The 13,532-nt window shown below is 49.9% G+C and overlaps 5 protein-coding genes across 5 annotated transcripts; 1 reads left to right on the top strand and 4 right to left on the bottom strand.

Moving 5' to 3' along the window:
• Positions 1 to 462: 462 nt before the first annotated feature.
• MIND_00215000 (Forkhead box d1) lies at positions 463 to 1,789 on the bottom strand (the record flags this gene model as incomplete). The annotated part of the gene is made up of 6 exons (XM_037359043.1): positions 463 to 667; positions 716 to 861; positions 921 to 1,277; positions 1,325 to 1,402; positions 1,452 to 1,473; positions 1,524 to 1,789. The coding sequence occupies 6 exons, from the start codon at positions 1,787 to 1,789 to the stop codon at positions 463 to 465; spliced, it is 1,074 nt and encodes a 357-aa protein (XP_037224138.1).
• A 1,435-nt stretch (positions 1,790 to 3,224) lies between these two features.
• On the bottom strand, positions 3,225 to 8,176 carry MIND_00214900 (Transket-pyr domain-containing protein; the record flags this gene model as incomplete). The annotated part of the gene is made up of 24 exons (XM_037359042.1): positions 3,225 to 3,334; positions 3,384 to 3,455; positions 3,505 to 3,532; positions 3,591 to 3,746; positions 3,800 to 3,983; positions 4,037 to 4,115; positions 4,170 to 4,301; positions 4,348 to 4,433; positions 4,489 to 4,769; positions 4,820 to 4,873; positions 4,930 to 4,942; positions 4,987 to 5,033; positions 5,079 to 5,145; positions 5,198 to 5,312; positions 5,677 to 5,727; positions 5,781 to 5,925; positions 5,983 to 6,147; positions 6,194 to 6,418; positions 6,540 to 6,547; positions 6,597 to 6,833; positions 6,887 to 7,171; positions 7,221 to 7,367; positions 7,415 to 7,581; positions 7,638 to 8,176. 24 exons carry the CDS (start codon positions 8,174 to 8,176, stop codon positions 3,225 to 3,227), a joined length of 3,393 nt encoding a protein of 1,130 aa, XP_037224137.1.
• Positions 8,177 to 8,357: 181 nt separating this feature from the next.
• Positions 8,358 to 8,972, bottom strand: MIND_00214800 (uncharacterized protein; the record flags this gene model as incomplete). Its single annotated transcript, XM_037359041.1, has 3 exons — positions 8,648 to 8,972; positions 8,466 to 8,596; positions 8,358 to 8,414 (listed from the first exon to the last, which is right to left on the bottom strand). Exons 1-3 carry the CDS (start codon positions 8,955 to 8,957, stop codon positions 8,358 to 8,360), a joined length of 498 nt encoding a protein of 165 aa, XP_037224136.1. The 5' UTR covers positions 8,958 to 8,972.
• An 830-nt stretch (positions 8,973 to 9,802) lies between these two features.
• On the bottom strand, positions 9,803 to 10,417 carry MIND_00214700 (uncharacterized protein; the record flags this gene model as incomplete). Its single annotated transcript, XM_037359040.1, has 3 exons — positions 9,803 to 9,859; positions 9,911 to 10,032; positions 10,081 to 10,417. The coding sequence occupies 3 exons, from the start codon at positions 10,415 to 10,417 to the stop codon at positions 9,803 to 9,805; spliced, it is 516 nt and encodes a 171-aa protein (XP_037224135.1).
• Positions 10,418 to 10,733: 316 nt separating this feature from the next.
• MIND_00214600 (Tubulin beta chain) lies at positions 10,734 to 13,323 on the top strand (the record flags this gene model as incomplete). The annotated part of the gene is made up of 23 exons (XM_037359039.1): positions 10,734 to 10,763; positions 10,878 to 10,946; positions 10,995 to 11,030; positions 11,083 to 11,178; positions 11,226 to 11,313; positions 11,361 to 11,372; positions 11,421 to 11,446; positions 11,498 to 11,620; positions 11,670 to 11,720; positions 11,775 to 11,795; positions 11,850 to 11,926; positions 11,976 to 12,036; positions 12,086 to 12,222; positions 12,280 to 12,292; positions 12,351 to 12,439; positions 12,485 to 12,532; positions 12,587 to 12,638; positions 12,691 to 12,743; positions 12,791 to 12,851; positions 12,898 to 12,960; positions 13,005 to 13,108; positions 13,163 to 13,178; positions 13,234 to 13,323. The coding sequence occupies 23 exons, from the start codon at positions 10,734 to 10,736 to the stop codon at positions 13,321 to 13,323; spliced, it is 1,416 nt and encodes a 471-aa protein (XP_037224134.1).
• Between the last annotated feature and the right edge of the window lie 209 nt (positions 13,324 to 13,532).

The raw sequence follows: 13,532 nt of genomic DNA, 5'->3' as shown, positions 1-13,532 counted from the left end.
ACCTTCCAATCTAAGGTCGATCTTGTTCTGAAAAAGGCATTTCCGGATAAGTAAAGAAGTGACTCCCCTTTTTGTTGCGTCGAAAAAGCGGACTCACCCTGGACGGCGGCTCCACATCTAGCTGGAGATGAACAATGTATTATTCCACATTACTCACCAGTGTGCTTCGTGAATGCCTCATGTTATCAGCGGTGTTGTTCAAGGAAGTCCTCGTTAATTTCTAAAAGTCTGACATCAGACTACAAGTACATTTTTGTCCGCGTTTGCTATGCTACAGAGTGGAGACAATCGATCCAAATGGCCGAGATACAATAGTGGGAAACAACGAGAGCAACAACAAGACAGCATGATAGCGAAAACAGAATAGCAAAAAAGCATAGAGAAAGCAGGATAGCGAGAAAGCAACGTGTGGGGGGTATTGGTATCGTGAAGAGGCTGTCGGACTGTCAATCTCTTGTTGGCTCAGTCGCTCTCGTGCGCGTTTTTCGCCGAGTGTTTCGGATGGGTCCAACAGTGCGTCGAGAGAGCTCCATTGGAGGGGGGGGATTGACCCTCTTGCTTAACCACAGAGTCGAAGACCGGGGGCTGTGGAGCAATTATGGGTAGAGCATGGATGGGGCCGACATAGTCAGCGTCTTTGCTGCCCTTGCGCGCTCTTTTCCTTGGTCTTGAACGAGTATCAGACGTTACTCTCAGAGGGAGGATGGAAACGTACTGAGCTGGGGTTTTACGTTTGCGATCACGCTTATACCCCTCCCCTTCCGAGAAATCAACAGTCCAATAACCTGCTTTGCCTCCACCAAATGGGCGTGGTACGTGGCGAAAGATGCTGTACAGCGAGAGAGTGTGACGTATGGTGTTCTGAGTTAAAGCATGTCAGTCCATGTTCATATAGTATGGGCTTGCATGATAGAACCTACATGCCACTTGGTATCCCGGCGGTCGAGATTAAACTGTTGTGATATGGCACGAATGATGCCCTGCAATGTGAGCATTTGGTAGGTGCTGAAGTAGATTGCCAGTGAGATCAGAAGCCAGAGAGGAAAGCCTTCGACGTTCATGAAAAGGTCCGGGTGCAACTCGAGGTCGTGGGGCATTTTCAGTCGACGACGCAAGTAGGCCGTGTTATCGGGATAGATGTTGGCACTATGCAAGTGCCGACATTCCTCCTCGATGATATGTTGAGGGACTTGGTTTTTGCGCTCTGGTTCCGCGACTACGAGACGCAAAGGGTCAATGCCTTGCCGGAGGAGAACGCGAGCGGCAGCGGTTACAGTCTGAAGGAAATGTGAATGATGGATCTTATCCTCAGTTGCTCACTTACGCCTTGCAGCCTTTTTGGCACTTGGAGGTGCCGGTATAGTGTTGTTAGGTCGTCAGCATGCATTGCGCGTGGAGCTTGCTAGTAAAGCGTTGGTGACATGCTCAATACAGCAATGGAAATCGCGCACAAACGCAACAAGCGATAGGCGGCTGCAGGCAAGTCAGCAAGTAAAGAGCATTGAGGAAGGAATGCCACGCACGCAAACAGGTCAGGCATAGGAAGGCTATGACTCTCTTCTGCATATTTTATATGGCGGGCTGTGTGTTGAACGAAGGCAGCCGCATCGAAGGACGCTGGATTTTGACAGGGTTCGTCGCTGGGCCAGTTGATCACGTCGTCGAAGCTCAGCTCGGGCTCAGGAGAGGTTGGGAGGGAGCTGGACCAGGCCGATAGACGAGGAGAGTCGGTCAATGACACAGACTGAAGCCGTGATTCGACGCTAGCATTGGACCAGGCTCGTTGCATGGTGGGGATGGAAAATGGGGAAGGTTGGTTAAACAAGCGCCCATAGCGTTCTGGCTTTTATGAGAAAACCACGTGGATGGAGCTCACGTTGCCACAAGCAGCAGTTTGAGAAAACAACAAAGGCTGGCCGAAAAGAGAGAAGGACAACGCGGTTGGCAGCGGCTGAGCGACGAGAAGCCAGATCTCATCTCAATGGCGCCCACAAATATCAGACAGGCGCGAGAAGCCGCCGTCGCCGATGAATGAGGACTGAACACATGACAGTTGGGTTAGACGCTGAAGAAAGACGGTGGAAATAAGGAAAGTGGGACCCAGATGAAGAGGAACACACCTAATCAGCCTTGTCTGAATTTGGTGGTTGAGGTTCAGATCAGGGGTGTCACGAGAGGTCACAGTCCGTCCTCAGAGCTCAACCTAAGTATACGCATTTCCTCGCTATCTTGCGCAACCGCAGCAGATAAACTTTCTCCACCGCCGATTCGAACTGGCAACTTGAATGGCATTCCGCGTCGCTAGTTTTCGATAGATGCAAGTAAGTACACGACGTCCAAAGGCAAAACTTGAGGCCAGCCCGTCGGGCCCCGACCGAGTAGGACGGAACTACGCATCGAAAAGACATCGCTTGGACTTGGTCTTAAGAGGTTCCTGATTTCTTTCCCCACATGAGCATTTTCCATATCAAGAACAAGAAGACCGTCGGGAAAATCGAATACATATCGCATCATGCACCTGTAGTGAGATTCGGCGGATTGGGGGATGAGTGGATATCAAGGCCAGATAGCGGAGCATTCACAGCCAATGTGAGCTCAGTCGTTTTGCCTCCGTTTCCTTATTCGTTTCAAGCCTTAATGAAAAACTGATCACCGTCGCCAGAACTTGTTCGGGAAGAATAATCATAGCTGCCATAAATGTGCTCCGCGCCGTTCAAGCCCTCTATTGTTTCAAGCTCCAACACATCTTCTGTGGACGACACCCACTGGCATAGATGGAAGTTGCCAAACGCTAAATCGAGCCCGCGGACGCCCAAGATAACGGATGTCGGAATTAGGCGCCCGGCGGAATAATATCTTGTGGGAGCCGATGGGGCAATATTCAGCCACCAAGAGACAGCGCGTCAGTGAAGGCTGCCTGTAAACTCTAATAATTATACGCACGACTCCTCCGTCAAGTTTTGTCCGCGAGAGTCTTCCTCGGCCTCGTTTCGGAGAGAGGTTTGCGATTAAACAATTCTCGTAAGCAAAACTACTACAGCAACGGCTCGTAGCAGGCCAAAACTGGCATTAGAAACGAACAATTTCATCGACTCGTCGCCTGCTTGCTTGCGCGACTCAACAGACACGATCACGTGGAGTCAAAATTCACTTCATAAACGCGTGAAAAAAAATTTAGCCGTACAATTTCAGTCAATTGGTTCCACCCATATCCGAAAGCAGAACTAGTCCCCGTTCAAATCAGGCAGCCCCGCCTTCTTTAAATCGGCATTCACTTGGTCGATGTGCAACATGAAATGAGCTTTCAGATTGTCCCACATCCTGGGCTCATGCTCTGTATAGCTATCAACCGCGAAGAGGACCGAGTGTTATGTGCGACGAACCATGCAGTTTTCCTGAACGCTTCATCGCAAAGTCGGTGATTGTCCATGGCATCGACGACTCGAACATAAAGGCTGATTTAGAAATAGTAAGCTCGGCGGCCAAATGCTTTCAAACTCGTACCGATAGTCCCTTCATGGATGCGCATCGGCTTAAGCTCCGCATTCGACGCCTTCTCCCATTCCTCGTAGCTCACTATACAGACCAACATAAGCGAGAGACAGAGACAACAGGGATGGCTTGCCTCCGTGTGGGCAGAACCCAGTCTCATAGCTGGCTCCCCCAGGCTGGAACCCATCACTTCTACCGCCGTAGATACCGTAAAGCAGGCCCATAAACTCGGTCGACGAATTGCGGTGGTAATACTTGTATGTGTTCATTAGAGAGCCTTGAGTATAGAAGCCAAAAGGCGACTCACCGGCGGACGGAACGTGTTCGAAGCAACATCCCACCTCGGACTGAAGATCAGGAAATCTGCGAGGGGAACACCAGCTTGTTTCGACTTGGCTGTGAGCACACAAAAGATAGAGGGGTCGATGTGGTCTTTGGAAATGCTGCCGACATTGACGAATTTTTCCAGTGCGTATTTGTACGGAACATAGCTAAAGGGGAGCAGTTCTGAGTCATTTTGAGGATGATCCGGTATGATATTCACTTTCCGTGCCAAGCAACGACATCGAATGGTGTGTGTTCTTGGTTGCAAGCGAAGAGCTGTCCACAGACTTTGTATGTGACTTGAGATGAGAATATTTGAGTTGCTTGCAATGCAATTCAGAAGGAAAACGCACTCGTCCACGAGCTCTGATCAATGTCAAAATGAGCGATAGGATGCTCAAAGTCGCGTATATTCGCAAGACCATAACCACCGAGAGGTCCAAGTTCTGGAAGCTGCCAGTGACTTCCGAATAGTTCTTGAATGTCTGAACGATTGGAGGTTATTGAGGAAAGCCGTATGTCAGGACGCACATCCACGGGAAGGGCCATCAGGCAATTGCACTTTGAATTTCATTCCGCGCTGAATCACGACAAGTTCGCCGGATCGCACCATAATCCTTTCCACCTCGTACATCAGCATGTTAAACTGGAATGTCGACACAAACAACGTACTTGCCGAATTCCGTCTGAATGTCAAGACGCCCTTGCTGGGGTAGAATCAACATATCTCCATCGTTATTGCAGAATGCCCTGTTCCCCATGGAGGCATTGGCAACATAGACATGCACAGCCAGCCCCTCCTTCAACGTTGGGTCGCCATTTCCTGCAAGTGTCTTGAGCCCATCAACAAAGTCTACCGAGGCCGAGTCAGGTGGGAGGTCAAATGGGTGCCAGGCAAGCTGTGTTGGAGAAACATGGACTTGCGGGTTGAGAGGAAAAAAGTTGGATTCGAGCTGCATTATTATCAGATGCGTTTTCGACTTGTGTGTTGGATGGGCCGTACATCAGGATTATCGGGAAGTCGGGTAAAGCCTTGATGCGCAACTGACGGTCGGATCTATCAGCATCGTCAGTAGCTTCACACAGCTGATGGACCGTATCGTATATTCATACCCGATAGAGCCATCTGTGAAGTTGAGTCCGACATCATATGGCCATAGAAAGACGCACACGCTCATGTTCTCTGCTCGAGGTGCAACAAAAGATGCTCCAGTCATCTCGTAGCCCTTTCAGCGCGATACGTATAAACATTTGTTCCGCACCCCTTCCGCATACAAATCATACTTGACTTTCTGTGGCGAGTTCTGGCCTTCAGGAAGTACTCCCGGGCTACAGTCAGTATAAGCATTCTGGTTATAACTGAGAACAGAACAGAACATACACAGCTTCACTGGCGAATCGGTTGCCGAAGCCAACTTGATACTGGTACGGATCCTTCTCCAGAGGAGTCGTGACAAACGAGGAGCGGGCTGTTGCTCCTGGAGCCATGATTTCGACTGCGTGAGGGGGAGATGGAAGACGCTGTCTAGGCCTTATATATAGTCATTGACAGAATCCCAAGGTCAGGAGGTCATCCAAGCAGACCTGATGACGACATGTCAAAACTTGCTCTAAAGTGTCAATTTGTGGTTTTGGCTTGTACAAAAATACACTGCGGTCTAGGTCAGAAAAAAGTCAACTTCTCATCGTACAACAAGAAAACCAGCCCGTCAGTAAGTCACCCTCCACTTATCTCTTGGTGTGTCATTCTTCTGCTTGATTCTACTGTGAGAGTTGCTTGATCTTTGTGAGGATGGCTGTGAAGAAACAGCCCAACACTGTGAGCAACTCCACATGAAGAGCGGAAACGGGAAGACGTACATTGGGGATCCAATCCCTGATAGGGAATTTGTTCCCACAGACCGCCAGAACCTTTTATCCACTGGTCAGCCCGGTGCCGGAGGAAAGAGGATTCTGCAACTCACCCTCCTTAGTGGTTCCCATATACGCATAACGTGGGGATAGTCCGCGCTCCAGGAGATAAGTGCCGTATTTGGAGCCAAGACCAGTCTTTTGGTTGAAGGATTCAACGATGAGCACGAAGGGGCTCTTGCCAATCTTGGTGATGACCTAAGAATTGACGCCATATATGAGGATGTTGGATCGCAGAGCGAGCTTAAAACACACCTCTTCATCTATGGAGTGCAGAGAAGGCTTGTTGATCAGCCCCACATCGATACCCGCCTCTCGGGCTCGAAGAACTGCGTCGTATGCACGATAAAGCATCTCTCCAAACGACACAACATAACCAGCCTTGCCCTCAAGGATGACTTCGTCTTTTCCGGGGATGAACTGGGCGCTCATGAGTGCAATAGCTGATTTAAGCAAAGCTACTCACTTCATATCCATCACCGAAGAACTTGGTCTTGCCATCCTCCTTCAAGATGTATGGTACCTTGGAACGCGTGGAGAACACGAAGCGAAGACCGCGGTCAAAGAAGACACGCTTAACTACGGCGACCATCTGGAGTGCGTCGGCAGGGAAGTAAAGGTAAGATTTGGTGTCAGATAAACCGTTGTCGGCGAAGAAGGAGTTGATACCGAAATGGCAGGTGTTGTCCGCCTATTACGACATGGTTACTACTTCATTCTGGAGATTAGCAGAAAGACAACATACCATCTATGGAGAAACCACGCAAGAACCGATGTGAGTGACGGAAGGCACTGGAAAGGACACGACTAACCTCGTCGACTAAACAAGAGCATCAGCTCTGTGAAAAAATATGGAGGATATGACATACCACCGGAGTGAGAGAAGTGGCACAAAAGATTACACTCGTTCAAACGTGCCATTGTGATTTCGGATATCAGCATCTCCAAAAATGCGGAGAAAGTCGAGAAGACACCAAACTTGTTGTGGTCGAAACCGAAGCCAGCGGCAGCACTCAAGTTTCCGCGCTCCATGATGCCAGAGGGAATGAACACTTCAGGGTGTTTCTGGTGGATGACCTTCAAGCCCGTTGAACCCTCAAGATCACCTAATAGAGAGATCGACGATCAGACAACAATAACACACAACGAGATGACGAACTGTCGATGACCATGACTTTTTCAGCGGCTTCCTCTTTACTCAGCTCATCCAGGACCAGGTTGACCGCTTCACCAAAGACAACACGGTTTGCACCAAGTTCGCTGGTGGAACCGACATGAGCGTACTGGTTTGCGACGCCTTTCATACCAGCGTATAGTTCGGTGAAGTCGGGGTAACCACGGGAGAGGAGGTACTTGATGGCAGACTTGACCGGAATCACGTCGTGGCCATGCGAACTTCCTTCGATGTCCTCAATACCAGGCGCCATGAGACGTTTGGCGACAACTGGAGAGAAATTAAACCGATGATCAAACAAGAAATTCACAGACTGTACCAGCGGCTGGTCCCGGGTGGGTGATAATGGCACTAATCGCACCCCATAGTGCGTCGATGTCCTCTCCGTCAACGGTGAGAACCTTCAGACCGTGGCCCTCAAGTGTCTTCGTGACATCGTAACCCTTGAGATATTCGGATGGGTGACCTATTGCCAGCTCGTTATTTGTTGGTGCAGCCGGAAGATAGACTGACCGGAGATTGTAACGTCGTTATCATCGATGAGTAGCTTGACGTTGAGACCTTGAGCAACGGCAAGCCGTGCCGCTTCCGCATCATTACCCTCTTGCTGTGAGCCATCGGAGCCCAGGCAGAAGACGGTCTTGCCACGGTTAGCCAGGGCCACACCATTGACCAATGGCCTGTGAACGCGATGAGTGCCGGATAGTCAAGCCTGAGTAATAATCAAGATACGCACCACATGTGGCCTAGACGACCCGATGAAAACTTCACGCCGGGAGTGAGACCGAGTTCCGGATGGCCTGGAAGCTTCGAGTTTGCTTCACGGTAGTGCAAAAGTTGTTCGGCAGGGATTGCCCCTTCCAGGGCAGCAAGGATGTATTGGGTCGCAACGCGGTGGCCTAACGAGAAAGTAAGTGGAAAGTTGATTTGAAGAGAAGTGCTCAGAATAGACATGCCTGCTTCATCGAAGACTATGGGCACGTACTTCTCTGCGTCTGCCTCGAACAGCGCAAGAAGGATCGCAACTTCCGGAACAGTATCGAACGAGCCACCGGTATGTCCACTAACGCCCCTTGCCGCTCCAGTAGCAGTGAAAAGGACGATTGCATCGCGCAAAAGCTGGATGTTAGCCAAAAGATCCGCCTTTTGCTCGGCAGTCAGCTGCGACTTGGAGGCATCGAGCTTGACCCTGAGGGCGGATGAGCTAACTCCACCAGACACAACAACGAGCACCAACTTCTTGAACTTCTTGAGGTCGATGGGGAAGGTAGACATGGTGGACTGAAATCAAACTTGGAACACCGTGTCACACCGAGAAATACCGTTGTCACGCGTCCTTCGTTCTACCACCACCACCGACAACGCCCGTGGCCATCATTATCGTCAATGTAACCGGAAAAATGCATTGTCAAAAAATTCTATGATTAGAAGGCGAAGGCTACTCTAAAGTTCTACTTCAAGCAACAACAAGCTTGACCGATGTCACCCCATACTGTGGCGGAATATTAACTCCCTGTCATGTTCGCTCAATTATCAAGGAATGTCAGAAATACTGGCTTCATACCGGCGGGCAGGCTGTGGCTGTCTCGATTACAGCAAGATAAAGGCTTCTTCCGGATGCGTATGCTGGAGCGAGGGCAGGTGTTGTCAGTGTCGATGGTGGTGGTGGGTTCGACCCAGAAAGAGGCGGGAGCCCTGAATCCAGATTCAAAATTGTTCACATTTGTCAAAAATCTATTGACTGACCGAAATTGGGGATCAAATACGTGCCGAACTGGTAGATGGGGTTGCTAGGCAGGCCAGTTGCAGCGTCGATGTTGGCGGTGGTGGGCTCGTAGTCGAGGAGCCAGGCGGTGGTGGTGCTATACCCATTATGACACCAATTGCTGTCGCTATATGCGAAGGGAATTGCGTCCCCTCCAACGTTGGAGACTAGGGTGCCAGTCGAAGGAGAGGTGATCGTTCCGTGGTTGGAGCTAACAGTGCGTTGTTGGACCACCCTGGCGTTCACGAGCGCAATGGTAGAGACGAGTGCAGGCAAGATTGGAAGACGCATGCCGTATGGAACGCGACGACTGTCTGAAGGTGCATTCAAAACACTGCGTATTTATACTCATTCGACCAACGGTCCCGACAGACCGCTTGACACAAAGAAAATTTCAAGGGTGCGGAGATTGTCGCGGATATGGCTGGCAGATGATAGTGACCGAGGCCTTTTACTGGTTCTGCCCACGGTTGGATCAGCATCCAGTCGTGCCTGTGTCAAGTCATCTTGAACGGCGAAGGCGGCTGTGTGGTTTACGAGATGCCGATGAGAGGCCGTATAGGATGTCTTCAGCGACAATGCAGACGAAATGCATCGCATCTCACAGGTGAAACAGCAAAGTGCTTAGCGCTCACCTAACAAGCTACTTTCACGTTAGCCTTCCCGAGCAGTACCGCATGGAAGACAAAAAAATTCAATCGAGACTCGGCAACTCGAACCCTCGATTTCGGAGCAGCCCGGAATGATTCTTGGCCAATTCATCCTACAGATGTTCTTCCAGGCCGACTGGGAATCGCCGAGCAAGTCAGTGAAAAATTTTCATGACGATGATCAGATTAGATTGCTTGATATCGGAGTTCAGCAAGAGTTCAGGACGCCATTTGCAAAGAAAAGGCCCTTCCGCGGCCAGCCTTTGACAAGCCGGTGAAATTCGGCGCTCAAAACCCCAAGGAAACGCGAATCGAGGGTGTTGGCAGGGTGCTTCTGCAAGGCTTCTCGTTGGATAATGGTTCTCTTGATTATGGCAACATCCATGTGGATGAGTGGCGTCGGCTCTGCATTGTGGTATATTAGGGTATATTTCAAGCATATAGTCGCTTCGACTACTAATCAAAAGCACTCTAGAACTTGTACTCTTACGCAATAACAAGCTCGACCGATGTCGTTCCATACTGCGGTGGGATATTGTTTCCCTGCCAGTGCTGGAGTCAGACACTAACAAACTGACGGAATGAGGGCCATACTGGGGGACAAGACGTGGCCGTCTCCACGACAGCAATGTAGACGCTTGCGCCAGGTGCATACGCGGGACTTGTGAGGGCAGGCATACTGAGGGTCGTCGGTGGAGGATTCTTGGGTGGAAGCCCTGTTCGCGAAATTGAGTCTACCAATTTCAACGATGCCTTGAACTCACCAAAGTTTCCGATTGAATATGCGCCAAACTGGTGCACTGCGTCGTCAAACCGGCCTGTCGTGTTATTGATGTTGCCTTTGTTGGGTGCGTAGTTGAGCAACCACACAGAAACATCGCTGTAGCCATCATGGCACCAATTACTGTCAGTATATCCGAACGAGATTACTTCGCCACCAGTCTGGGCGTTCGTAATCGGGGTACCAGGCTGAGGAGAAGTGATAGTCCCATGGGCTGGGGTAACAGTGCGCTGCTGCACGTGCACGACACTGGCGTTGACCATTAAAGGAATGCGCGTGCATGCCGAAAAGACCACTGGCACCAAGCTGAGGCGTCGCATTGGATACGGATGTGAGCTCAATATCAGTCTTCAGAGTGCTGTATATTTATACTTCTGGAAAGGAATTGACAAGGTGGAGATTGTCGGCCCTGACGGCGTCAGCGTCGACGATGCAATTCAGTAAATCTAGCTACATCAGCAACGAGGTCCCTAGATGTCGACAGTTTGGACCTTGGTTCGAGGGACGAGAGCACCATGGTCCATGGGTGTAATTGTTGTGATCGCCGAGCGAGATTAGATTAGATCTGTCGATCTTACTTATGTCAATCACTGACGTCACGTTCGTCACACAGAAACTCTCTTGACACTCACAACAATGGTCGTCCGCGAAATTATCAATGTACAAGTAAGAAAGACGGCTCATTTGATATTCAAAAGATTCAGAGTATATAGATTGGTCAGGCAAGTTCTTATTCGCAGCCACTCTCACCACAGTTCGTGTCTTAACCACGTGGCCTAGGCAGGAAACCAAGTTGGGGAGGCTTTCTGGCAAGCCGTTCTTGCGGAGCACGGGCTTGATCTTTCCGGGGTACGTTGCTGCCACATTTTTGAGACTTGCCGCTCAATTGGACCCAAGACATATCAAGGGACGAATCCCTCGCAACTGCATAATGTGAGTGGCATTGCTGGTGAAGCGTAGATGTTGAAAGAACGTTTGGCTCTAGATCGGAGTTTACTTCTCCGAAGTTAATTCTGCTTCAGCTACAAAATATGTTCCACGATCTCTACAACTAGACCTAGAAGCTGGTGTCTGCAACGCTGTAAGCTTTTCGAAGCTTCATGTCAACGCTACTTAATCATAAGTCAGGTTCGCAGCGGCCCGATGGGGGCATTATTCAGCCCTGACTCTTATATACATGCGCAATCCGGAGCGGGCAACAACTGGGCCAAGGGCTGTAAGTTCCAACCCCTCAGTCTCGATGAGCTCTACTCACAACCAAAGTTTACACGGAAGGTATGCCGGCAAGGTGATAGGGAAACTTGTGTTTCTCATTTTCTCGAGGCGCGGAGCTGATTGAAGCGATCATGGTCCATACTTTCCACGATTTACTACTATCCTCAAATGACTTGCGCCACTAGGATGCCCTGAGGAAGGAGTCCGAGAAATGTGACGTTTTACAGGGATTCCAGATGATACACAGTATAGGCGGTGGTACAGGCTCCGGCCTGGGGTGTTTGTTACTCACTAAAATGCGAGAGGTCGTGATTTCCTTTCCTCGTGATTTTCTGTTCTAATTCCTGTTTCCGACAGGAGTACCCTGACAGAATGCTGGCGACTTTCTCTATCTTGCCGTCTCCGAAGGTATATATCTCTTGTGTTCGCAAGGCAGGAAATCGTTGATTGTTGTTGGTCTAGGTTTCGGAAACTGTTGTCGAGGTAGGGGCAACAACCGTACTTGAAGTTGAACGACCCATGGACTTACCGGTGTAGCCTTATAATGCAATGCTTTCTGCCCACCAACTGGTCGACAACGGAGATCTGACCATCTGTGTGGACAACGAAGCACTGTGCGTTCAGATTTTCGACTATCTCGCTACCAAATGTTCAAAATTCCAGATATGGAATCGCGGGTCGATCATTAAAGATTCAAACGCCATCCTTTCGAGACCTGAACGCGGTCAGTCCTCCTTACTATTTAACGGATCATCGTTGAACCGGATGTTCAGCTCATTGCAAGAGTAATGTGTGGTGTGAGCACCAGTCTACGCTTCCCCGGGCAGCTGAATGGGTATGTTTTCCGACCAAAACCGGACCCAGCCGACACGTTTCCCAGCGATCTTCGTAAACTTGGCATGAATCTGATGTGGGTCCGGAATATACAGTAGCATCAATGACTGGGACTGATAACCGCGGGACACAGACCGTTCCCTCGCGTGAGTACTTGTGTGGCATATGCCTAGAGCGCTCGAGATGGGCTAATATATGTGCCAGCTACACTTTCTAATGCCTAGTTATGCTCCATTCGTCAGCGGAGAAGCTGCGAGATATCAAGGCAATAGTGTTCCGGACCTAGTTCAAGCGTCAGTGAGATAACACCATTTGTGTCAAAAGCTGACGAGTTGCAGATTGTTCGACAGGCGAAACTTGCTCGTCGATGTCGATCCCAGATATGGGTGTGTTGTTTCTGGTCGATTACATCGCGGGTTCTGAATAAAAGGCTTCTGCAGGCGTTACCTAACTGCGGCCACAATTTTCCGTGGCAATATAGCCTCACGAGAGGTAGTACCTCTGCAAAGTCATTCGTTCTCGGGTTAATATCTGTCTGTGCTAGGCTGAGGTCGCGGTGCGAGACCTCCAAACGCGGAATTCCACCAGTTTCGTGGAGTAAGTGCCACTCGGAGTCCATATTGCTTTCCTCAGCTTTGCCGAAGATGGATCCCAGATAATGTTTCTGTTACCCTTGTGTCTGTCCCTCCGGTTGGACAAAAACAGGTGCCTATAGTCGATTCATAGGTGTTAGACTCATGCTAACTCGTAGGCGGCGACATGTCTCGCCAACTCTACATCCATCCAAGAACTTTTCCAGCGGACACACGATACAGTAAGCAGCATGTGACTGAGAACAATTTATTTTCATTGTTTCAGTTTGCTGCGATGTACAAACGAAGAGCCTTCTTACATTGGTACACTGAGGAGGGCATGGATGTTATGGAGTTCTCAGAAGCAGAAAGCAACTCGGCGGACCTCATGTGTGTGTTTTTGATCCTATATATCTCATAAAAGCTAACGTGGGCATACACAAGTGCTGAGTATCAACAGGTTTGTCTTTTGTCGGTCTACCCTGATCACGCAGCTAATACCACGTCATCCATAGTACCAGGAGGCGCGAGCTACTTCGGATGACGGTGACGAAGAGTACGAGTACGAGGGCGGTGAGGCTGCCTCTGAGGCATATTCACATTAATACCCTGCCCGCTTGTAAAATCGACCCCTTTGGTTAACGCGCCCACGCGTTTGACATGGACACCTGACTTGCACCTGACCGTGTTTGACATCATCAAACGTCCACTCCGTCTTTTTGCAGGGGTTTGTCTTCATTCCAGTCACTATCCTTTGGAGTGAAGCTAGACAGGGACTGACTTCTTGCCCCACCCAATCACAGCGCTTTCGCCT

The sequence above is a fragment of the Mycena indigotica genome (genome assembly GCF_014461135.1).
Source record: "Mycena indigotica strain 171206Taipei chromosome Unknown Mind.scaff0002, whole genome shotgun sequence".
Lineage (NCBI taxonomy): Eukaryota > Fungi > Basidiomycota > Agaricomycetes > Agaricales > Mycenaceae > Mycena > Mycena indigotica.
Note: the sequence above shows the minus strand (reverse complement) of the source record. Positions and strands in the feature narration are given on the sequence as shown.